We start from the raw sequence: 24,779 nt of genomic DNA on the forward strand, positions 1-24,779 counted from the left end.
GGGGCTGGGCTGAGGAAATATAAGTGCTGGGCATCAGGGCTGGAGTGGGCAGAGCTTTGGTATCCATATACCACTGTGTCTCTCATTTATTTGTCTGACAAATAAATTATTATTTTAATTTCTCTATTGCTGCGTTGAATATTTAATTCCAGCTAAGCGTTAACCACAAGCAGGGTGCTACAAGACCACCCCTCAGATACATCCCACCTACATCACAGAAATTTAAATGTTGTTTTTCTCCTGTCAGTTTATCTCCTGTCTGGCAAGTTACTTGATTGGATTGCCTGGGGAGCCGGGCCATTCTTTTGTAGTGGTAAAATACTTATTTCCTGGGCCAGGTCACAGGCTCACACCCTATTCATATCTTAAATGTGTCCTTAAGACAGGATTTGTGAGGAAAGAGACAATGGGGAGATTTTTCCAGTTTGACCTTGCAGAGAAAACATTTGATCAGTTTAGGAATCAAAATGGTTCCAAATTGGTCTTCCTGTGCTGACCTATGTATGTGCGGTTATGAACATTACCATATATCTAAGACCATAAAACTCCTACCACAAGTTCAAATACTCCGGGGTAAAAGGCTTCCCTGGAAGACCAGAACCAGATCAGTTCCCTTCACCATAGTCTAGCCCTCTGGGGTAAGAAACAAAAAGGCACTGATGAGAGAAGTAATTCCAGAGAAGAGAAGGCATTGCCAGGATTGCTAGTCAGTTAGAAAAACTCAAGTAAAAAAAATTACTTGGAACTCTCTCCTCATTCTAGGAACAATATCTTCTTGCCATTTTTTTTTAAGCTTTAATGACAGTGAGCCCAAACTAAACCCTACTTAAATGGCCCCGGGTGCTGAAGGAAGTGAGTGATGCAATGTTGAGGGATTTTGGATTTCTATAGTTCCCTTCCATGAGATGTACCTTTAACTCCCCCACCCCAAATCCAAAAATATACCAAATTGTCATGCAGAGGTAAATGAGGCTTCCATGAAAAGCGTTCTGCATAAGGAAGGCACTGCTGAATATTTGGAACGGACATCTTGAGTTCAGTCACCTTGTTCTGTTACCAAGAGATGATGGAGAAGGAAACAAAAAGAGAATTAAAGGCATCAAACATGTATGTAAGTGTTCTTTATCGTTGTTGGTTGGTCAGAATGTATTCCTAGTTCAAAGTTTTATTTGTGAAATAATGATTGTTTGGGTGTATTTATCTGAGAGCAATGGTTTAAGAAAAATGTCTTCCTTCAGGGACCCTTTTGTCCTGTTGATGTTGTCAATGAACCCCCGAAATCCTGCTAAGGAACCTCTGCACAATTCAGAGGACCCTGGAGAATATGTTTAAGGGCTGGAGAGGGCAAATATTATGCTTGTAGGAGCTTCCTATTTTTTTCCTTTTTGCTAGAAATTCACCAACTGGTTCAAAAGTGCTTCAAGTCACTCAGAAATTAACACTTGCCTGGGAATCTACAGTGCATCTACATGGGAAGAGCTGTAGCTCAGAGATAAGAGCATCTGCCTTGCATGCAAAAGTCTCAAGTTCAACCCCCAGCTTCTCCAGGTAGAGCTTGGAATGTTTCCAGCATGAAATTCTGGAGAGACATTGCCAGTCAGTGTGGACAGTACAGACCTGATGGACCAGTAATTATAAGGCAGCATCCCATGTACCTTCTATCTGCTCAGCTGCTCAGCTCAGGCATTCCTTCACAGATGTGGTTTCGGAAGAGGGTTGGTTGTGGATTTGCAAATGTGAACAAGCCATCTTCAGGGGTGCTATTTCACCACTACTAATCTTCAGATTGTGAAGAACCATTAATTAGCTTCCAGTGTACCCCAAAATTTGCTGTTTGAAAACCACTGCCTTTAAGAAAATGTGTTTCAGGAGGGAATTACAGATGCTCTATAACACTACCGTTCCATTGTCTAAGCAGATGGATGATCGGGAAACAAGAGAAGACAGTTTAATTTTGTTCTCTATATGCCAGATACCACATTATGTACCAACAATTTACAACTGATCCTACCTTGCCAGGAGCCCACCTATTCCCAATACTAGAGATACAGAGACCAAGTAAATATACTTGGGGACCAAGTAAATGGGGACCAAGTAAATATATTTATTCCTGCTTGCAAATCTTTCCAATGATGGTATTCTTTTATCCCTGAACCCAACAAATGTGTGCCGATGTCATCGTAACAACATCTGAAAACTTTCATGCCCAAAGGGTTTATATTTCAGCTCAGGGGTACTGCGTGCTGTGAACCAAATAACTTACGATCAAATGAAATGTTATCTTAGCTGCATATAGCTCTCTCTCTCTCTCTCTCTCTCTCTCTCTCTCTCTCTCTGTGTGTGTGTGTGTGTGCTTGCAAAAATGCCAGCAAAAAGATGGGTGGTCCAGATCTGTGGAATTGCGGCTGTTTCACAATTTCCATTTGCTGGAAAAAACACACCAGCACTTAGCTCCTATCTGGGTGTATCTTTTCTTTTGTTTACGGTGGTGAAATATCTTTGCAGTCTTCTTCAGCCACTGACTTTGTTTTTATCTCCCTGGCTTAGGGTGTTGTTTGGGTTGCAGCCTTAACTGATCATTTCACACCCATCAGCACCATTACGAGATTCCTTTAGTGTACACCCTGAGTACAGATGCACACTCACTTCTGCTCTCAAAGGTCAAGCTAAAAATTATCATTTGTTTAGAGCATTTGTATCCCGTTCCTCAGCCAAAAAGGCTCCCAGACTGGCTTACAGACAGTCAATTCAGACAAGACAATCTGTGCTTGCAGGCTTACTACAGTCACACAAGGGAAAAGGACAGGGAGGGACGAGCAGGTGGGGAAATCAAACTCAACACTAATTCTTAAAACAGTCGCCCTTGTAATGACCAGCCGGCACACTTCAGGCATAGGAAGTGTCTGATGTGTGAATGTTACAGAAAAGTGTGCACAAATTTTAAATAAATAAATAAAAAAGCACCTCCAAGAGGCAGCTAGTTTGACTGGAGTGGTAATGATGAAGAAGTACGGGGTCTTCCAGAATTTTTCCAGGTAATGGACTGAGTAAAACATTGAACATAGGAAGCTGATTTATACTGAATCAGGCTATTGGTCCACCTAGTATTGTCTTCCCTGACTGGCAGCATTTCTTCAGGGTTTCAGGCAGGGGGATCTCTCCCAGACTTACTTGGAGGTGCCAAGGGTATCAGCTGCCAGTCAGTGTAGACGATGCTGAGCTAGATGGAGCAATGATAGGTCCAACGAAGCAGCTTCTTATGTTCTTCTGGAATATCTAAGCTTGATCCTATGGGAAATGTGACTTCTCCCTTCTTGCTTTTTAAGGTAGGTACTTGTGACCAGAATGGAAAGTAGGAACCTCACTATTTTCACCGAGTTCATCCTCCTTGGATTTCTGGGCCACCCCCAACTGGAGATCTTCCTTTTTGTGCTTGTGTCCGTGATGTACACAGTGACCCTCTTTGGAAACATCTCCATATTGACTTTGACTTGTTTGGATTCTCGCCTCCATACTCCAATGTACTTCTTCCTCAGCAACCTGGCCTTCTTGAACATCTGCTACACATCTGCAGTGGTCCCCAAGATGCTGGCCAACTTCTTAGTGGCCAGGAAGACCATCTCGTACCAGCTGTGCGCCGCGCAAGTGTACATCACGCTCTTCCTGGGGGCGGCCGAGTGCCTCCTCCTCCTGGTGATGGCATTCGACCGGTACGTTGCCATCTGCAACCCTCTGCATTACACGATGGCAATGAATAAGGGCACCTGCCTCGCTCTGGCCATCGGGGCCTGGCTTGGCAGCTTCCTCATGTCCGTGGTCCCTTCCTTGACCATGAAGCAGTCTCTGTGCAATTCCGTCATTGACCACCTGTTCTGTGAAGTTCCTGTCCTCCTCCAGCTGGCTTGTCCCAGCGATGACACATCCCTCAATGAGACCATGATGGTGGCAGGGAGCACGTTCACCTTGCTCATGCCGTTTGTCTTAATCCTGCTGTCCTATGTCCGCATCATCTTTGCCATCCTCCAAATCTCCTCCACGGATGGGAAGCGGAAGGCCTTCTCCACATGCTCGGCTCACATCACCGTGGTGACCATCTACTACGGGAGTGGGATGTTCATGTACATGAGGCCCAAGGCCAGCTACTCAGCTGAGAAGGACAAGCTGATCTCTCTCTTCTACTCGGTCATCAACCCCATGCTGAATCCCATCATCTACAGTCTGAGGAACAACGATGTCAAGGAGGCCCTCCTGAAACTGCTGAGGAGAACCAAAGCACCTTGAGCAAGAAGACAGGGGTGGAGCATCTCAGAACCCTGGGGCCAAATGTGGCCCTCCAGCTCTGTCTGGCCCTTCAGACTCTCCCCAAGCCATGCCCTCTCCCTGTCCCCAGATCATACCCCTACTTCACACCCTCCTTGAGTATTTTAGCCTGGCTGGAACGTATCCTTGAATTCTGATGGTGCCTCTTGCATGCCTGGATGGAGGATAGAGAGAGACATGTGTGTAGAAACTAGCCTGCTCCAGAGGCTAGGATTCAAACCAATGGCTTCAAGTTACAAGAAAGGAGAATCCGACTAAACATCAGGAAGAACTTTCTGACAGTAAGAGCTGTTCAACAGTGGAGTGGACTCCCTCAAGAGGTGGTGGACTCTCCTTCCTTGGAGGTTTTTAAGCAGAGGTTGGATGGCCATCTGTCTAGGATGCTTTAGTTGAGATTCCTGCATTGCAGGGGGTTGGACTAGATGACCCTCAGGATCCCTTCCAATTCTATGATTCTATGAAGCAGTGCAACACAGCTTCCCATGTGCCTTTGGAGGATATGGAACTCTTGTGTGAAGCCTATTTTGTCATGCTGTTTTATTGTCTTAATTATTTTACTAATTAGCTAGCATCCCTGAAACATAACTTTAATAAGTAGCTACAGTAATTGGTAGCATGATTTTGGCGTTCCTTCCTTCCTTCTTTCTTTCCTGGCACTTTTACAACTTCTCATTGAGGAACCTCCATGGTGGTCAATGTGACAGGACGCAAAGGCTGCAATAATATCAGACACTCACCTGCTGGGAGTAACTCCTCTGGGTGATCCGGATGCTGAGGGTAAGGTGGTAGCAACTGGGGAGAAGGCCTACATTAGGAAAAAGGAACCTCTATTCAGGTGAGGGCCACATTGCCTTCTGGGGGCGCATGTTGGTGGTCGGCAGAGCAATAAATTTAACTTTGACCTTTGCACGGAAACAGTTGTTGGATTTTTTAAAAAAATCATTTTTATTAATTTTCCAAATTGTTACAAATTAAACCAAATTTATTTAATACAATTTCTTAAAATCAGGTTTCCCGCTCCTGTTTCAAACATATGATCATCATCATCATTTCCTTCCATTGCTGCAACATTTCTTATTTAGAGTCCAGTTGACATCCTTCACTTGCCGTTAAACAATTATTCCAGCAGGCTGCTTTTTTTCACCTTACAAACAGCACCTCGGTTATGTACAGTCACAGTTGCTGGATTTTTTGCTCTGTTGCAAAGCTTAGTAAACCACTTTTGTGAGTTCAAAAGTGTTGTTTGAGTTCTTCTCCTCTTCTTCATCTTTTATAAAATGGACCACATTGTTTTAACTCATATTCTGGTAGAATTTGCTTTTTCCTTCCCCAACAGATTTTATTAAAGTTTGAAAGAAAATTCAAAAGTTAGTATGAGATATCAAACAGTTTTAGTAGAAACTGTATGCAGATATTTAACAGGTCTGTGATGGCATAATAAAATTTGATGGATTAATGATAAAATGAGTGTTTTAGAGAAAACAGAAATTTAAACATGCAATCTTAGAATTGTTATATTAGCATGTTGGTCATAAGAGAAAAGATTCTTCTGAGGGCTGGGGACAACTTGCCATCTGATCCCAACTTTACCTGGAATGAGAGACAGGAAGAAAAGGGGTTACACTCAGCAAGGCTGCCAAAATGTTCCTCATCCCAATTTATCTGTAGAACCTAGAGATTCAGATTACCTGGACCACATGCACTCCATACATTTAAAGTACTACAGTGCCAACTTAAACAGTCATGGCTCCTGCCCCCCCCCAATATATTCTGGGATCTATAGCTGGTTCAAGATTCTCTGCGAGTAAGGACACCTACCAAGCTCTGTTTGAAACCGGCAGTAAGTATCTGGGTTTCGAATTGTGCAGGCGATGTAGACTTCTGGGGCCTCCCCATCACCGTTGCAGCTGGAAAGCTTTTGCAGAATGCCAATAAGGGACTGTGTCAGCTCCGGATCATATACCACATCTGCTTGGAAAAGGTGCATTCAAAAAACAGACACACAAAGAAAATGAAGAAAGCAGGAAGTACATGGGGGGAAATCTGGGAGAAAGCTATTGGATAGGGTCTTTACTGGCTGGCAGGCTAAATTTTTATCTCCTCAACCCCTGGGCCCCCCAACTTTGAGAAGTGGGCAGGGTCATTCACCTGTCAGTCTCCTGGTGTCATAGTGACATCAGAGGATGCTGCTGTCTGAAACCCCAAATGGTCAGACCCTGGAGTCCAGTTCTGGGCACCACCATTTTTAAGAAAGATATTGACAATGTGTGTGGAGGAGGGCAACTGAGATGATCTACGTGTTTGGAAACTAAGCACTATGTTGTTGATTATATAAATAGTATGGGGATTAAAAAATTAACTGCCTGGTCTTGCTGAAGGCACCACACTGGAGCCGCTTGTAAAAAAGCCCACCTCTGCTTTACTGCAAGGCGATAACCATTAAGCTGTGGCAAAAACAGCAGAGTTCCACATATAATAATGGATCGTGAATACAATCTTTGAGGTAATATGCTCCAGAGATCGTCAGGACTCTCAATGTAAAAAACAAGATCCAGGGGTTAATGGGCAGCCAATGCAGATCCCTGAGGACTGGCAAGATTTGCACCCGATAAGGGCAGTGGCATTTTGCACCAGCTACAGCCTCCAGACTAGTCATAAGGGAAGCCCCACCCACAGCACGTTACAGTAGTCTAAACCAGGCATAGGCAAACTCGGCCCTCCAGATGTTTTGGGACTACAACTCCCATCATCCCTCGCTAACAGGGCCAGTGGTCAGGGGTGATGGGAGTTGTAGTCCCAAAACATCTGGAGAGCCAAGTTTGCCTATGCCTGGTCTAAACATAACACTTGCATTCAGCGTACTGTACCTGCAGCAATGACGACGTCAGGGCTCTGAAGTTCTGCCAGCCGTTCTTTTGTAACTAGGTTCCAGTCAAGCTCTGCTACGGTTATTTCAGGGCCCTGGATTCTAGGAAGCTCAGCCTCACAGGTCTCTTGCTTTGCCACGCCATGACTGCGAGTTCCAGGCGGCAGAAACAGGCCGTTCAAGCGGATATTCTCCGAAAGCTGTTGAAGAACACACTCGTGGTGATCGCTGAACGTGTACGTCCTGGGATGGCAAGCTTTGGAAATTGCAATGCCTGTCAGTCCGGTTCCACTTCCTAGTTCCAAAACACTCCTAAAAAAGAGAACAGCAGCAAATCATGTTAAAGATGACGAGGATATGAGCAATAAATGTAGGAAGCTAAAGGTTTCAGGGAGGTAGCTAAGCTGAAAGCAGGTTTTCCATACATTCAGATCCCACATTTTCAAATCATTTTTGGGTTTCAAGCATCTTTGGAGCAAAATATACAACACACACACACACACACACACACACACACACACACACATTTTTTATATATATATAAACCTTGGGACGTATCCAATGCACTTATGCAAGGACTTTTGTGTGCACAACAGAACTCCACTCTTTTTCTCTCCCTGTTTTCCCCTTCACCCTCCCTGAATTTGCTTTGGGGGGGGGGTTAGGGGACTTGAGAAGCGGGTGATGAGGGAGGGAGAGAAAGCCCTGTTGCACAGCCAAAAGTCCTTGCACTGAAAGAACAACTGCATTGAATATTACACTTTTTTTTGGTTGACCACGCCTATCCAGACATGTACATTTTTACGTGGATTTAAAATGTAATTTTATCTAATAACATACATTTTAAAAAATGCTTTGATTTTGAAAAAAAAAGTTAGGCTAGCTTCTTTTTGAAGTCCAATTTCATCAGCCATTTTAATGGATATTTTATATTTTACGTATTTATTACATTTATATCCCACCTTTCCTCTAAGGAGCTCAAGGTGGTTCTCTTTCTCCCGATTTTATCCTCACAGCGACCCTGTGAGGTAGGTTAGGCTGAGAAAATGACTGGCCTAAGAAAACTCCTTAAAGGCTTTGACATTTTAATTGGTATATAAATCCTGTTAAATAAAAATAAATAAATATACCACCAAATACTATTTATTTAAGTCTAATCATAAATTTATTAATATATCAATCTATCTAGACATGCACACACCACCTTTCCTTATCAGTTCCAAGGTGGTTGACAAGATATAGTAAAACAGCATTAGAAACAACAGTGACTCAGAATGTCAATACCACCATGGAAAAAAATACGCAAAACTAAACTGCTGTCTGGTTTGCCTTCCAATAGCTCCTCACAAACCTCTGCAGGGATCCCAAGGCTAAGCCCTGACCAGCACTGGGGTCTGCCTATGACCGAGCACAACAAGAAATAGCTACCTGTTGCAAAAAACTGCAGAATTCTCCAGCGCCCATTCAGCCAGGAAAAGACCAGCATCCCACGTGACAAGGCCTGTGGTTCCCCGTGAAATAATTGCTACGCTCTCACAAAGTGTAATGGCATCTCCAGAGGGCTACCAAAAAAGAAAAGAGAGCAATACACCATAATATTTTAAGAAAACACTTAAATACCTGAGCACTCCAAATCATTTCCCCATGTAAAATGCACAGAAAACAGTAGATCTAACAGAAAGGTAACACATACAGAGTTCTGCCCTGATGGTTGCAATTCATCCCCAATTATTCTTATTGTATAATTATGCAATAGTCTTATAAAGGTTGCATAATCTTAGAAGGGGGGTTGACTGTTACTATCATGAAGGAACCCCGCACCTCTGACTTTGCCACTACTCCACCGGCTAAGATCTGGCAGTCCTGGTTTCAAATCCCCACTCAGTCATGCAGCTCATCACAGAGCCAGTGTGGTGTAGTGGTTAAGAGCAATAGTCTCGTAATCTGGGGAACCGGGTTCGCGTCTCCGCTCCTCCACATGCAGCTGCTGGGTGACCTTGGGCCAGTCACACTTCTTTGAAGTCTCTCAGCCCCACTCACCTCACAGAGTGTTTGTTGTGGGGGAGGAAGGGAAAGGAGAATGTTAGCCGCTTTGAGACTCCTGAAGGGGAGTGAAAGGCGGGATATCAAATCCAAACTCTTCTTCTTCTTCTCACTGGTTGATCTTAGGCCAATTGCTGTCTCTCACCCTAACCAACCTCGCAGGGTTGTTGTGAGCACAAAATGGGGGAGGAACCACATATTTCACCCAGAGCACTTTGGAGGAAAAGAGGGATATCAATGCAAATCCATAAAGAAAGGTCACCCACAGTACACACAGAATAAAGACATTCTTATTTACCAGTAAATAGCTTTTATAACACTGTGTGGCTTCTTCAGTGTTTAAGACATCCCCAATCGCTTCGTACAGCTGTTCCAGAGGTTCAGCACCCATAGACTCATGCTGCGTGGAAAAAAGAAAGAACCAGAAGTCCAGTGATCTTTGAATATCACACAGGCAGCAACCACAGTCGTGGGTTCATGTTGCAATTGCAGAGTGCGGCCGTTCTGGTTTCCAGCTGTTCTGTTCCATCCTCCCTCCCACATCTGGGCACCAGCATTCCATGCATACTGAGCATGCTCAGTCCTCACTGAGCTGTTTTGGGGAGGTTCCAAGCCTCCCACCCCCAGAGTGAGGGTTCTTTCCAATAACAATAATAATAATACATTTTATTTATATCCCGCCCTCCCCAGCCGAAGCCGGGCTCAGGGTGGCTAACAACAATAAAATAATACAACATTCCAAAATCATTTCATTATAAAATTAATTCAAATCAAATTGATGGCAACCATTGGGCTAGAGTTCTGTTGAGATTGCCAAAGGAGGGAGTCAGGCTGTGCCCTGGCCAAAGGCCTGGTGGAACAGCTCTGTCTTGCAGGCCTAACCTCTCTGTGGCCTGGGACTTTCAAGATATTTTTGTTTGAAGACCATAAGTTCCTCTGTGGGACATACCAGGAGAGGCAGTCCCGTAGGTACGAGGGTCCTAGGCCATATAGGGCTTTCCTACAAGTCACATAACCCAAATAGTCCAGCATCTTGCCCTCACACCGGCCAACTGGGTGCCTATGGGAAACTGACAGGCAGGAAGCGTTTGTGGCTGAAGAGTGGGTATAAAATTCTGCAAATAAAATAAAAAATATAGGATCAACTAGTTCCAATCAGCAGTCCGGCAGCTGCATTTAAAACCAGCTGAAGTTTCTGTACTGTCTTCAAGGGGCAGACCCACGAAGAGTGCCTTAGAGTGGTTTAATCTCCAGGTGATGATAGCATGAAGGACTGAACTATCAGAACTTCAATGGTATAAGCCATATTACTATCATATTTTTACCTTCTTAATAAGCTCTGATAAGAAGCATCTTCTATACTTCACTGAGAGAGGGTACTTCAAGCACAGCGGGTGAAAAACAGTCTGAAACAAATAAACACAAAAGCCATAAATGCAACACACTGAAATAACTGTGTGTGTCCCAGGCCAAAGTAGGGGTAGCCAACCTGCTGCCTCTCCTGATGTTGTTGGCTCCAACTCCTATCAGCCGCAGATAGCTAATGGTCAGGGGTGATGGGAGTTGTAGTTGTAGAGGAGTTGGCTACCCTCGGGCCAAAGTAACACACACAACTATATGTTACAAAACATGTTGGAAAAGTGATGATGTAATCATTGTAATTTAAAGCAACAGGGAAACCTCTTTGGACATATAATTGGCAGGATTTAGCTGGCCAGCTAACACTATTATATTATCCAACCAGTTCAGCTTCTTCTTCTATTAGAGTCTAAACCTCATAGATGCAGGATAACAGGCCTGGAACAGACCCATGGATATAATCCAGGCAGCCCCCCCTCCCCCACCAACCTACACTATTATAATAGGTGGAAGTTTGGGTGACTGACTGCTGCCTCACAGCATGGATTCACTGCCCACTGAAAGGAAGCGTTTCAGAAAAATGATAATTTTGGACCCCCTTTTCCACCCAACATGCTTATTTCCCATGTTGTTTTACAGAGAAAAACCCTCAAACGTTAAATTCCCCACCTGTTTTCTGGTGGCACAGTCTTTGAAAGGCTCTGCCACATGCCTTTTTCTGAAGATGTAGATCAGTGTGAAGATGCACTGTTGCTTGCAATATGAAACTGGTCACCGCTCCTCCCAAAGCCCCCGAAACAAAACCCAAAGAGAAAAACTCATCACTAGAAAAAGTGGTAGATTGTCTGTGAGGGGCCAGATTCACCCGTAGCTGCCCCACCACCTCAGTTTCTTCACAGTATCTAATTGCATATGGAGCATGAAGTATATTCAGTTATCCATAGATGTTTACCTTCTGTAAAACAGTCAGCAGTGGCGAGGAGTCTTCTGAATTCTTTAGTATCTGTTCAAGATCCTAGATCACAAGAAACATAAATGATCGGGTAAGGTGTGTGAGGAGGGAGCAGCAAAAAGGTATTGTGGCACCCCAACTATGAATTTTATTATGGCGTAAGCTTTTGCAGACTAGAAAGTGGTTTAAGACTTTGTATAAGTTATGGACACAGTTGGACAACTTTTGAGAACTGTCCCTCTGCAAGTGTGTGTGTGTGTGTGTGTGTGTGTGTGTGTGTGTGTTACCCCTGGGCTAATGCTGCCTTTTGCATACGGTGAATCTAGCCACTGGAATCTGCTCCACTTCCATCTGCAAAGCCCCCATAGCTCTGTCTTAGTGTTAGGATATTTCCGTTCCACCTTAAAAGGGAGCAGGCTTTGTGAGTCAGAGTCTGCGTATTTCCTGTTCACAGGATATTTATGTTTTCTGTTGCTTTCGTTTCTCTCTCGGTGCCTGAACGCTGAAGCAGGCGGTCATGTTTTTCTTTGTTCTGATCAACGCTGAATAAAACTTGTAAATAATGCTCTCCTGAGTGCGACTTTGGCTGTGCATTATCTGCTAACAGAGCGTGCATCAGTTCCAGAATGTGGGAAGCTATTTCTGGAGCTCATGTCGCTAATTGCTGATACTGCGTGTCTACGGGAGATCGATGGACGCACCGGAGGCAACGTGGGGCCATGATGGACTTTGTCTCCCTGGCAGTATCCCAACACTTAGATACCACTTCTTGGTTACACTGCTTGGAATGTTTGGAAGTTGCTTCATGGAACATAGGATGTTGCCTTATAATGAGTCAGACCATTGGTCCATCTTACACTGACTGGCAGCGGCCCTCCAGGGTTTCAGGCAGGGAATCGTTCTCAGCCCTTCCTGGGATTGAACCTGGGACCTTCTGCATGCAAAGCAGAAGCTTTGCCACCGAGCTATGGCCTCTTGCTACCCAAAGCAGCTAGGAAATAATGGAACGCGACAGGAAAGGCAAATGTAGCAATTAGCAGAGTGATATTTAATTCTATTTATTGTGTGCATTTGTAACAGCAGTTGCTGCAATGCTGCTTTTCTGATCTACGCTGGAAATATTCTCTGGTGGTTTCAGTTGCTGAAATTAAACTCTTTTGTTGTTGCTGCTGCTTTAAATTACCAAATGCTGTTAACAGATGAATGAAAGCATCAGGCAAAGAACTTTCTGGGAAAGAAGAAATCGCCCATATTTAATTTTACTTTGAGGGGAGAAACAACTTTATTAAAAAACTAAATTAAAGCAACACACTCTGCTACTAGCATACCGCACAAGAAATGCAGAGCTCCGTGCAGGCATAAGAGGCTAGTGGAATTTCTCAGCCGACGCAACACTGCATTTTGTTGGTTAAGGTTTTTTCTTTTTAAAAGAGTGAGATTGCAGGTTCAATCTGCAGCAGTTTGGCTGGTAGAGACTCCTTGCCTGAACTCCTGGAGAGCCTCTGCCAGTAAGCGCAGACAATATTGAGCTAGATGGACCAATGGCAACTACCTCAGTTCCTAGGATGCAAATCTGTGTCACGGGCCTGTGGCTCAAGTCTTTTTAAGTACCAAGTAATGGCCATGAACGGGACGCGGGTGGTGCTGTGGGTTAAACCACAGAGCCTAGGACTTGCCGATCAGAAGGTCGGCAGTTCGAATCCCTGCAACGGGGTGAGCTCCCGTTGCTCGGTCCCTGCTCCTGCCAACCTAGCAGTTCAAAAGCACGTCAAAGTGCAAGTAGATAAATAGGTACCGCTCCGGCGGGAAGGTAAACGGCGTTTCTGTGCGCTGCTCTGGTTCGCCAGAAGCGGCTTAGTCATGCTGGCCACATGACCCGGAAGCTGTATGCCGGCTCCCTCGGCCAATAAAGCGAGATGAGTGCTGCAACCCCAGAGTCAGCCATGACTGGACCTAATGGTCAGGGGTCCCTTTACCTTTACCTTTAATGGCCCTGAACAGCACAATCTCATGCATTTTTACTTAGAAGGAAGGCCCACTGTGTTCAATGGGTCTTATCCTTAGAGATGGTAGGTCCTCCCTAACTGGAAGTCTTCAAGGAGTGTCAATCTGCTAACTATTGGGGATGTGCCAGCTGTACATTTCCAGCATGGAGCAAGTGGGTGGATTGCATTCAATACCCCCTCCAACACCAGGCTTCTCAGTGCAGGCACCCCTGGAGCGTTTTAAAGAAGTAGCGGTTGTGTTCAAGGTGGTCAGGAGCTACTTTTGGCAGCTTTTTTCATATCCGCTTATTTAGTGATAAAATAATACAGTGGTAAGCTGTCACATTCAATATTGCTGAGATGAGCTTGTTGCAAATCATATGAACGCTTGAACGAAGAAAGAATTTTTAGACCCGATCATTGATCAAAAGCGACAAGGATGCTTACAGAACATTCATCAGCCTTAAATACGAGTCTTTTTTGTTTGTTGCCTGGTTATCCTAAAGAGGTGGGAGAAACCAGCAGTCCTCCCCCACACGGGTCAAACGCAGGAGCAGCTCTAGCACCCTCTGCCTCCCACTTCTGAGGTTCTTATGTTTAGGATTCCAGCCTAAAGGAAGGTCTGAGAGTATCATGTACTGCTTCACAGAGAAGGAGTTGAGCAAGCTATAAGTGGCTGAGCACCTGCTTTTCATGCAGAAGATCCCAGGTCCAAGCCACAGCATCTCTAGTTAGGGTTGGGAAAGGTTCCTGGTCTGAAGAATCATAGAACTGTAAAGTTGGAAGGGACAATGAGGGTCATCTAGCCCAACTCCCTGCAATGCAAGAATATTTTGCCCAACACAGAGCTCAAACCCACAACCCCGAGATTAAGAGTCTTGTGCTCTACTGACTGAGCTACTCTCACCCTGGAGTCCCCAGAGAGCCACTGACACACAGGGTAGACAAATACTGAGCTTGATGGACTAATGGTCTTAACTGCCTTATAGATTAGTCCATCAAACTCAGTGCTGTCTACCCTGACTGGCAGTGGCTCTCCAGGAACTGTTCAGATCAGGAATCTTTCACACCACTAACTGGCGATGCTGGAGCTTGACCTGAGATTTTTCTAGCCCTTCCCTTGGAAGTTCAAAAGTTTTTGCATTGGATTTGGCTGCAACTCAACCACCGTTGAGTTCATGTCCAGGTTAATTAAACCCCTGGGTAGACGGTCCAATTATGGATTAAGAATAGCTTTTCCATTTTAAGCCTTTCTTCCAGGAGCGGATTAGGTAGTGTATCTCACAAAACGGGAGAGACGCCAAGGCAGGTCACGCTCAGGTTAACCTAGGATCGAACGGGCACATTATCTATTTGTCAAAAAATTTCCTGCCTGACCTTCAACTAAAGTTCCGGGTGGACAATTTATAATAAAGTGCAAAATGAAACTATCTGCAAAGAAGGTGTAAAGCTACAGCTATGCAAAGGTCACCACCACCAGTAGCCACATAGCAGTACAGAGAGTCTTGTTGACAACTGCAGGTGGGGAGAGATTTGCTTGCAGGCGCCCCAACCAGGGGATCTGTTCGGCCACTGTAAGAATAGAATGCTGGACCAGGAAGGCCACAGAAGTACAGTTGTACCTCGGGTTAAGAACTTAATTCGTTCTGGAGGTCCGTTTTTAACCTGAAGCTGTTCTTAACCTGAGGTACCACTTTAGCTAATGGGGCCTCCTGCTGCCCCTGCATGATTTCTGTTCTCATCCTGAAGCAAAGTTCTTAACCCGAGGTACTATTTCTGGGTTAGCGGAGTCTGTAACCTGAAGTGTCTGTAACCTGAAGCGTCTGTAACCTGAGGTACCGCTGTATCTACTCTCTGATGCATTTAAATTCGGTGGCTACTAGCCATGGTGGTTGCAACTTCCCGTATCAGGGACAGTATGTATCTGAATAGCAGTTGCTGGAGAGTGTAGTGGTACCTCGGGTCACATACGCTTCAGGTTACATACGCTTCAGGTTACAGACTCTGCTAACCAAGAAATAGTGCTTCAGGTTAAGAACTTTGCTTCAGGATGAGAACAGAAATTGTACTCTGGTGGCGCGGCAGCAGCAGGAGGCCCCATTAGCTAAAGTGGGTGGTGCTTCAGGTTCAGAACAATTTCAGGTTAAGTACGGACCTCCGGAACGAATTAAGTACTTAACCCGAGGTACCACTGTACTCTTGTATACAGGGATTCTGGGAGGCCATTGTGAGAATAGGATGCTGGACTAAAGCGGCCTTTGGCTTGATCCAGCAGTCAGGCTCTTAGCAGCAGATGCTGGCTGGGATTAAACTGTGGCCGGGGAAAACTACTCTGTGCATGCTCTCAGCTGTTGCTTTTTTATTTAAAAAAAAAACCCACTTCTGTCCACGCGGCCGAATTCTTATTTCAGCCAGTAGCAGACCAAAGGCTCTGTCTAAGGCTTTTCTCCTAATGCAAAGGACTGCTCCTCTGTCCCCCAACAAAGCCCCTCTGCCGCCCCCCGAACAGAACCAGACTCCTCCGTTCTCATCCTCGCCCAGTCCCCTGCTTCCGCGCAAGGCACGCCCAGGCCAGCCCCCGACCGCGCGTCCTTCGCTCCGCCTCCTCACCTCCCAGGGCAAATCGCGCAGCCGCTTCCCGGCGAGGAAGCCGCGCTGGAAGCGGAGCGCCACGCTCTCTTCGGGGGCTTCTCTCGGCTCGCACGCGGCGCGTTCCTGCCGGGGCTGTTGCTCCTCCATCGGCGGCGGCCGCTCCTCCTCCTCCCGCTCCTCCTCCGTGCGCGCCGGCGGGCGGGCTTCGTAGCCGCGCCTCCTGGGCTCCGGAGCCCGGCCTTCCGGAACAGGGGGAGGATCGCCGGGCAACCCCGGTTTGTGGGCTGGCTGGGTGTCTAAAGCGGCGTGTAAAATTCCCCAGGTTTTTGTTTTAGTTCCAGGTCCCCCCCCCCCTTTTGCGAGCGGCTAGTAAATAGGGAAGAGAGTGCTTTGTGGCATGCGCAGAGTGGCATTTCGTAAATAATAATAGTTATACTTGGGCGGTGCAGACTACCCATCTCCAAAGTAAGGTAAAGGTAAAGGGACCGAATCTGGGGTTGCGGCGCTCATCTCGCTTTATTGGCTGAGGGAGCCGGCGTACAGCTTCCGGGTCATGTGGCCAGCATGACTAAGCCGCTTCTGGCGAACCAGAGCAATGCACGGAAACGCTGTTTACTTTCCCGCCAGAGTGGTACCTATTTATCTACTTGCACTTTGACGTGCTTTTGAACTGCTAGGTTGGCAGGAGCAGGGACTGAGCAACAAGAACTCACCCCGTCGCGGGGATTCGAACTGCCGACCTTCTGATCAGCAAGTCCTAGGCTCTGTGGTTTAACCCACAGCACCACCCGCGTCCAAAGTACCAAATGTTTATGCACATGTAGTCTCGGGTGTCAGACCTCTACCCCAAAAGGTGTGCCCCAGACCCTCTATTGGGTAACCCTGGGGGAGGGAGACACGGAGCCTCTGTACATTATTTTGACAGGTATATGCATTTTATGCGCCCCCACCCGCCCAATATGTGCATATGGTTTGTTGGACAATTGCATTGCAAAAATCAAAGAAGTGTGAGTTCCATAGGCTTGCCATGTTTTGGTTCGCTTATTGCATTGGGTAGTGCAGATTAGGCAGGTTTGATGTGAAATGTGAACTAATGAGAATTTCTCTCCCATTGCTGGCTTGATGCAAATATTTGCTTTCACCGCTGCTGTCAAAGGGAGCAACCAGTTGATAGCGCTCAATTGGTGTGTTGAAACAACAGACGGTTTATGAGTTTGCTTTCTTCTTCTTCACTTCCTGTCCCGTTTCCCTTGTGTCTTGTGTGTTTTAGATTGTAAGCCTGCAGGCAGGGACTACCGTATTTTTCGCCCTATAGGACGCACTTTTTCCCCTCCAAAAATGAAGGGGAAATGTGTGTGTGTCCTATGGGGCGAATGCAGGCTTCAGGAGAGCCCCACCGCCAGCCCCACAAGCTCGGGGGACAGCGGGGAGGCGCAGCGTGCCTTTCCCGCTGTCCTCCGACTTGGTTAGAAGGCTGGCGGGGGGGGGGGAGAAGCCTGCTCCTCCCCGTCGCCAGCCCCGCAAACTAGGGGGACAGCGGGAGGCACTCTCCTGCTGTCCCCCGACTTGGTTAGAAGGCTGGCGGAGGGCTTCCCCTTCCTCCAGCCCCGCAAGCTCCCAGAGCGATGCCAAAGCTGCGTGCAGCTTCGGCATCGCTCTGGGTCCCGTTCTGGGGGCTGGGGGAGGGGGAAGCTCGGGCTTCCCCCACCCCAGCCCCGCGCCTGGGGGAAAAAAATAAATTCCCCCCCTTTATTTCCCACCCCTCCCCGAATCTAGGTGCATCCTATGGGCCGGTGCGTCCTATAGGGCGAAAAATAGGGTGCTTTGTTTTAATGGGTTGTATGTAAGCCACTCTGGGGGCATTTTTGGCTGAAGAGCAGGGTGCAAATGCAATACATACATACATACTGACAGTGGGTTTTTTCTGGGGGGATGCAGGGATACGCATACCCCTAAACATTTTGTGAATCTAAGTTTGGCCTCATTGAGGGGCAGTATTTCAATATGAGTAGGAAAATTAGAGTGTCCCAAAACATTTTTTTAAAGAAAAAAAAGCACTGCATACTGATTTGCTATCTGTTTTATTCCACGAGGCAGCAAGACATCCCTTATTGTGGGGTGCACTTAAATGTTAATATAACAATGTGGGTGCAAATGACACCTCCTTATGTTCCCTTGTTAAATCAGTCCTTTATATAGAAACACAAATTTTCGTCTTGGATTGAACCAAGGCAAAGCAGGTGCTCTCCCACTGAGCCAAAGCCCTTCCCCAGTGGCTGAGATCTCACTTTACCCAACTGCTCAGTAAGCAAAAAATGTATGGCTACCAAAAAGGGGGGGGAGGGGAGGCAAGAGGTTCCAGGGGCCAGTGCCAAAGATTTCTGGACCAGCCCCTAATGACACCCCTGGAGCTTGTGTAGATAACTTTGGGGGTGTTTGTAAGTGCACCCCTACTTTTTCAGCAGCAAAATGTTGGTGGGTATGAGGTCAAGTCTGTAGCAAAAGAATATCACTTTGGAGCATTGAATCACTGAGATGGTGGTTCTGGTGCTCCTGTTTTTGGTCAAGGATGTGGAACCAGGCTGCTTCTCTGGGAGAATTGATGTTGCAATTCCCCCCCCCCCCGAAAGGCAAATGGGTGTTTCCTGCCACCCTGTCCACCTTGCCAGATCAGCTGGTGCCAAAGCCAATGATAGGCAGAGTCAACTAGTGCTTGTTTTGTGCCCATTCTCCTCACCCCCCCAACTAAGTCTACAAGGGCACCACTGAGGCTAAGGACGATGGAGATGACAGCCAGGGCCACAGCCCCCCATGAACTGGCTGTAAGTAAGAAGGCAGGGCGGGTGGGGACTGATGGAAAGGGAGGGTGGGGCAGTGCCCCATTCTCTCTAATGGACCAGCCTCTGTTGCCCTGCTGTGGTTTGACATGATACAGTCCATCCAACCTCTCAGAGGACTCTTTCAACACCCCATGAGCATCTCATTCTGCAGGGTGTGCAACCTAAGCCTTGGACAACATCATTCCAAGAGTGCCTTCTTTGAACATGAAAGTGAGTCATCATAAGCCAGTTGACGGCGGCACTGTCTTTTTCATTTCTTCGGGATGCTCATCTTTCTTCCTGTAATGGATGGGAGCGTTTGGAGAGAGAGAGAGAGAGAAAATCAGATATGATTTGGAGAGCGTTTTTGGTATTCAAATTGAATTTAAAATTAACTTGCCTTTGGAGGAGAGTGTTTCATTGCACACAGCAGGGTTTCTGAATTTGAGAACTGTCATTTTAAGGTGACGCAGAACCTCTTAACAGCTCAGAGCAGGTAAGATTCCTCTAGGGGCACAGCAAAGACAGAACTGCGAGTGGAACCTGAAACTTTTACTAGTTGCTGCAGGTTGGCAGCCCCATCCAGACATCTCTTTTTATTGTGCATTCATGATTCTTTGTGCTCATGGTATCAGGGTAGTTATATGCATCCTGCTTTTAATACTATTTGCACCGGCAAAAATTTTGGGGCAGACATACTGCTTGGTTTCCAATCAATGCATGCCCCTTACCTTCCTGCTGAAATCCCACAGTTGTTTTGTCCAGCTTTTGTCGGACAATGATGATAATGAGGTGACATTGGGGAAGCAGTGCAGAGCAACTAATAAAGCAGAATGAAGTATGGATGGCTTTGTATCAGTTCATGTGCTATTACAGCATCAGTGGCATGCTGCAGAGCACACTTTCTCTGGAAACCTCACGGGGAAGCAAGATGTTGCAGTGTTAATGTTGTGAGCCTCTCCATCCTATGTTCAGGTTGTTTATAGGTGTACATAAAGGCATATATCCCATAGACATTGCAATCTCTATTGACCGTCATCCTAAGGAAATCGAACCCTGGGTACGTGCTGGGACCCCCAGAATCTCTCACTGCTTGGATATTGGGGTAATGAGCAACAGTACCAGGTAATAGATTTTTATACCTGAGCTAGAAGCATAACAATTGACAAAATTGGTTTTTAGTTTTTTAAAAAAGAGACTTTATATTCCTCTGCTCTGGCAAAGCTGTTCACAAAAAGTTGGTTGCTTTCCCATTTCACAGCCCACAAAACCAGCAAAAAAACATATGTGCAATCTTAGAAAATGCGTTTTGAATGGACGCGTTTTGCCGCTGTTTACGTAGAGCGTTCTGGCTTCTAACAGATTGCCGGAGTCGTTTCTAGATGCTTTTTATCCAGAGATAGATGATATGCTTAATAAAACATCTGCTATGCTATTGTTAATTAGGGGTTGGAAATGGTTTCTATGCAAAGGGAGAGAAAGAAAAAGAAAAGAACCCACAACTGGAGATTTATTTCAAGTTGGGGAGTAGTGGAATATCATTATTTAATGAGATGGCAACTAGCTGTAGTCTTGGTCGGATCCTGGCACACTCAGGAAGGCAGGAAGTATTCCAGCTAAAAGCGTATGCCTTTTAATGTGGACTTGTTCAGGGCTGACCACAAGCATTTCTCAAGTTGCAAAGGCTGTCCCTATGTTTCTTGTTGAACCATGACCTGGGAGACTTGGGTGGGAATCCCTACTCAGCTATGAAGCTTACTGGGTGACCTTGGGCCAGTCACTGTCTCTCTGCCTAGCTTACCTCACAGGGTTGTGAGGATAAAATGGGGAGGGCAGAACCATGTACACCACCTTGAACTCCTTGCCGTTGGGGAGGGTAAGGTGGTGTAGAATTAATAATAAATTCCTGGGTGGCAAAGAGGCAGGGGTGCCAACTTGAATAAAATATTAGGGATGCCCAGCCTGCCCCCCATAATCGACCACATGACACGATGCACACACACCATTTGATTGGCAATGCCCATCAACTTTTGGGGGCCCCAGTCCCCCTCAAATATTTTATTGGGGGCCCCAAAGACCCCTTGGCCCCTAGGAGTTGGCTCCTATGCAAAGAGGTATGGGCTGCATGGAGTCATTGCGGGTGCCAATCTGATGGTGCATCCATAGAGTCCTGACCCTGCTGCCGCCTTATTGCATCCAAATAAGCTGCAGAGATGCCAGAGCTGGCAGGGTGGCTCTGTTGTGCCACACTGGCTCCCACTCATCTGCACATCTCAAGACGAATGTATGGACTGGGGCGTAGCTGTCCGGCAGGCAAAGCTCTCAGTATGGTCTGAAGGCACACAAGGCTACCACGAGGCTACCCCCTTGCTGAAGCCCAGTGGGTCTTGGTTTGATTGGTGCCTGGAACAGGGAGATGCCTTACTCTGAATCAGACCACTGGTCTATCTAGCTCAATGTCGCAGTGCTTTTCTGGATGGATGTCTGTAGAAAATAGCCTAGGAACATAAGAAGAGTCTTTGGATCAGGTCAGTGGCCCATCTAGTCCATCCTGTTCTTACAGTGGCCAGGCAGATACTGGTGGGAAATCTTGAAGCCGGATCCAAGCACAAGAGCCCTCGCCCCTCCTGCGGTTTTCAGCAAGTGATACTTAGACCATGGAGGCAGTGCATAGCCATCCTTGCTAGTAGCCATGAATAGCCTTATCCTCTAAGAACCTTATCCTTGGCACAGCTTCTGCACAAAGGCAAAATTAGCCTTCGTCGTTCCACTCACCTTTGCCCCTGGCCCTGCCCATCACTGGTGTCTGGCCCCCAGAAGGTTGCCTAAAAGGTAATGTGGTCCCCCTCAGCCTGAAGAAGGATCCCTACCCCTGCATTAGGCCCCTCTGATCTTTTGTATTGTGTTTCTGTGCTGCATCTGTGCAAGCGGGGGGGGGGGGTAGGGTAACAAAGCAGGCAAATTGCTGTGTTTTCTACTGCATTCTCTATGAATGCGGGTTGCATTTTGCGATGTGACAATTGAGGACCCAAATTTTACTGTGCCATAGTTTGCAGTGCAGATGTCTCTTTACGGGCCAAGCAATTTAGAAGGCGAAATGAACATTGCATGAGAGATGTTTTATAGTGTCGCAAGCAAAAATAAATAAATAAATGAAATAAATGGCCCTCATAATTGCCGGCTGATTGAATCCACGTGAAAGTTTTATACAGATACATGTTGTTTACTAGGATGTTTTCATAGGGTGTAATAAGACTTGCATTGATATTTCATTGCCGAATAATCAATGTGTGAGTGAAACATGACAAAATTATGACCGGGAAAAGAGCATGCTGGTGTTTTATTGTGGTTTCAGAATGCGGATATGATTTGTGAAGATGCAGATTTTTATATTTATTTCTTACAGGAGTGAATAAAACAGGATTTGCAGTGAATGGCTTGCTAGCTGGCGTTTGCTGATCTGCCTCTCGGGAATAAGAACACTCCTGTCCTTTGCCTTATGTAGTACATTATGAGTGGAAAGACCCTTTTTCAGTCTGAGGGACACATTGCCTCAGTGGTGGGTGGGGCCAGATCCAAAAGTGGGCAGGGCAATTTATGTGATTCTTACCTTTGACTGGCAGAGGTTCTCCTGGATTTCAAGTAGGGGAGTCTTTGTCACCCCAACTGGGAGATGCTGGGGATTGAATCCCCAAAGGGCAGATGGCCATAGCTCAGTGGTAGATCATCTGTTTTGCATGCAGAAGGTCCCAGGTTCAATCCCTGGCATCTCCAGACAGAGCTGAGAATGTCCCTTGCCTGAACTCCCAGAGAGTTGCTGTCAGTCATTGTGGACAATTGTGGACCCCATGGTCTGACTCCAAATAAGTTATTTTCCTGTGTTCCTATGTAGCAATGGATCCTGTCAACTGCCTGAGGGTGCCAGGTGCCAACACTGGCCTTCTTTACCTCTGCTTCCTCCTTCCACAACATGCCATTCCAGAACTAGGGAACAAAGAAGGAAACACGGCTTACCTCTTCTGACGTTGACTAGCCCTGTAAGACACTATGGAGATGGGTATCAGAAGAAGCAGGACTCCCAGGATGCCTCCTACAAGGATGGGAATAAGGATGTTCCTGGATGGTGCTGAATGGAGCATGTTGCGAGTGAATGCCAAAGAGCCATTGTTGGGTTCGGGATGGACTCCCAGGAGCTCACACATCAACGGGTAAATGTGGATGGTGTCAAAGGGTTCTGCCAAATAGCCCTTCTTGAAATCTGGACCAAAAGCTCTGAAGATGGTCTTCATATCCATGTCTTCGTTGTCAAATCCATGGTCACCTTTGTTGACGTAGAGGATGAACCTCTGAAAAGAGAACGTAAGCACATTTCCAATGGTTTGTGCACTTATATTTATTGCATGCCTGAAGTGCTCTTAGGTTTCTGGAGGAAAGTGCTTCCTTAACGATTCCATCTGGGTGCATAGCTAAGCAACACAGAATTAAATTATGGGATTTGGAACCACAAGCTGTAGCGATGGGTAGCAGCGTAGATGTGGGTTTTTTTTTGGGGGGGGGATACTACACAGCAATCATAAAGTGGGTGTGGGAAGTGGAGGTGGACAATCTGCCTTTTCCTATGCCCTGCTGTGTTTGAGCAGAAGGTGTTGGTGGTGGAGGAGACATTTTTCTTTCAGTTCTCCCAGACCCTTTCTCTAATTTTGTTGGGGGGCGGTGGCTTTTTTCTTCCTATTGATTTCAAAGGGAGAGAAATAAACTAGATCAGCTCCAGGACTAGTATAATCCCCCCCCCCGTTCTCATTAACAGAACCATAGAATCATAGAGTTGGAAGGGATCATAAGGGTCAATCTAGCCCAACCTCGTACAGTGCAGGAATCTTATGACCAACGTGGGGCTTGAACCCACAACCCTAAGATTAAGAGCCTCATGCTCTGCTGACTAGATGAACAGTTTGTGGGGGAGTACACAGGGTGGGTTCTTTTAAGCACAGCACTATCCAAGGCAGCTGCCAAAAGGAAGGTTACTCTTTGGATGGATTCTTTGGGGATCTGCAAAACAGCCCCAGAAACTGTACAATAGCAATAGCAGCAGCAGCAGCAGCAGCAGCGGCCTATGATTGTAATACAGTATTGAAAATATGCACTTTGAGTGTTTTATACTGTATTTTTATTGGTTTTCATTCTAAGCCCTTTGAATATTTTAACAGGAAAAATGTATTGATATTAAATCTAGATCTAAAAATGCACCATGGGCATGCCATGGGTAACCCTCTGCAAACATGTCACTCAAGAGGAAATGTTGTGTGCAAGGAATTGATAGATAGATAGATAGCTAGATAGACAGACAGACAGATAGACAGGTAGATAGCTGTGCAATGTCAAAATGATTCATACAAAGCATGACCTCTCATAACCTCTCAGTTCTCATCACTGCCTTCCAAATGTTGGAAGCCTTAGGACTTGGTGCATCAGCCACTATATGTCACTATTGCTCCACTCGAAACTGGGCACCAAGTTCACATCCGTGGTTTACAATTCTAGCCTTATGCTTTGAAAACTTCAGACGTACACCTAAAAAAAAAAGTATGATGTGTGAAGAGGTCTTTCATGCTTCAGGATGCATGAAATGTGTTAACTTGGTCTGAAGATCAGTCTACATGTTTAGAAATAGCTTGTGGAACTGCAGATTGCACTGCTTGAGAACGCAGGCGGGTAACTGTATGACTGAAAAGTAGCTTGTTTGGGGAAATGGCTCTTTATTTTTATTGATACTATTTTCACCGTGCTCTTCAGCTGAGAAAAAAAGGCCTGCAGAGCACAATTAGAGCTTGCTGGATCAGGCC

At 46.1% G+C, this 24,779-nt stretch overlaps 3 protein-coding genes across 5 annotated transcripts in view; 1 reads left to right on the plus strand and 2 right to left on the minus strand.

Annotated features, from left to right (window-relative positions):
* Positions 1-3,273: 3,273 nt before the first annotated feature.
* On the plus strand, positions 3,274-4,913 carry LOC308463568 (olfactory receptor 2K2-like). Its single transcript, XM_080982072.1, has one exon. It carries the CDS (start codon positions 3,346-3,348, stop codon positions 4,279-4,281), a length of 936 nt encoding a protein of 311 aa, XP_080838198.1. The 5' UTR covers positions 3,274-3,345; the 3' UTR covers positions 4,282-4,913.
* A 333-nt stretch (positions 4,914-5,246) lies between these two features.
* Positions 5,247-16,530, minus strand: EEF2KMT (eukaryotic elongation factor 2 lysine methyltransferase). 2 transcript variants are annotated; one of them, XM_080981432.1, is made up of 8 exons: positions 16,136-16,529; positions 11,541-11,603; positions 10,555-10,635; positions 9,528-9,629; positions 8,615-8,748; positions 7,188-7,498; positions 6,139-6,288; positions 5,247-5,910 (listed from the first exon to the last, which is right to left on the minus strand). In XM_080981432.1, exons 1-8 carry the CDS (start codon positions 16,262-16,264, stop codon positions 5,810-5,812), a joined length of 1,071 nt encoding a protein of 356 aa, XP_080837558.1. In that variant the 5' UTR covers positions 16,265-16,529; the 3' UTR covers positions 5,247-5,809. The 2 variants fall into 2 exon arrangements, with proteins under 2 accessions (XP_080837558.1, XP_080837559.1); XM_080981433.1 differs by lacking the exon at positions 10,555-10,635 and having other exon boundaries at positions 16,136-16,530.
* Positions 16,531-18,181: 1,651 nt separating this feature from the next.
* The window catches only part of LOC308463237 (ectonucleotide pyrophosphatase/phosphodiesterase family member 7-like), a 46,139-nt gene continuing 39,541 nt past the window's right edge, over positions 18,182-24,779 (minus strand). For both annotated transcript variants that reach the window (XM_080981430.1, XM_080981429.1), the window contains 2 exons: positions 22,951-23,282; positions 18,182-19,236 (listed from right to left, as the gene is read on the minus strand). In XM_080981430.1, the coding sequence (XP_080837556.1) occupies positions 19,176-19,236; positions 22,951-23,282 (393 nt within the window). In that variant the 3' untranslated portion in view covers positions 18,182-19,175. The remainder of the gene's footprint in view (positions 19,237-22,950; positions 23,283-24,779) is intronic.

The sequence above is a fragment of the Podarcis pityusensis genome (genome assembly GCF_964106645.2).
Source record: "Podarcis pityusensis genome assembly, chromosome: 14".
Taxonomy (NCBI): domain Eukaryota; kingdom Metazoa; phylum Chordata; class Lepidosauria; order Squamata; family Lacertidae; genus Podarcis; species Podarcis pityusensis.

What these genes read in the sequence shown, in the direction of transcription:
- LOC308463568 (XM_080982072.1), top strand. Translation starts at nt 3,346, where the DNA reads ATGGAAAGTAGGAACCTCACTATTTTCACCGAGTTCATCCTCCTTGGA.
- EEF2KMT (XM_080981432.1), bottom strand. Translation starts at nt 16,264, where the DNA reads ATGGAGGAGCAACAGCCCCGGCAGGAACGCGCCGCGTGCGAGCCGAGA. An exon ending in TCTGCAGTTTTTTGCAACAG is followed by an intron (nt 7,499 to 8,614) that starts GTAGCTATTTCT and finishes TCTCTTTTTTAG; the next exon opens with GAGTGTTTTGGAACTAGGAA. An exon ending in CCGGTTTCAAACAGAGCTTG is followed by an intron (nt 5,911 to 6,138) that starts GTAGGTGTCCTT and finishes CTCTCATTCCAG; the next exon opens with GTAAAGTTGGGATCAGATGG.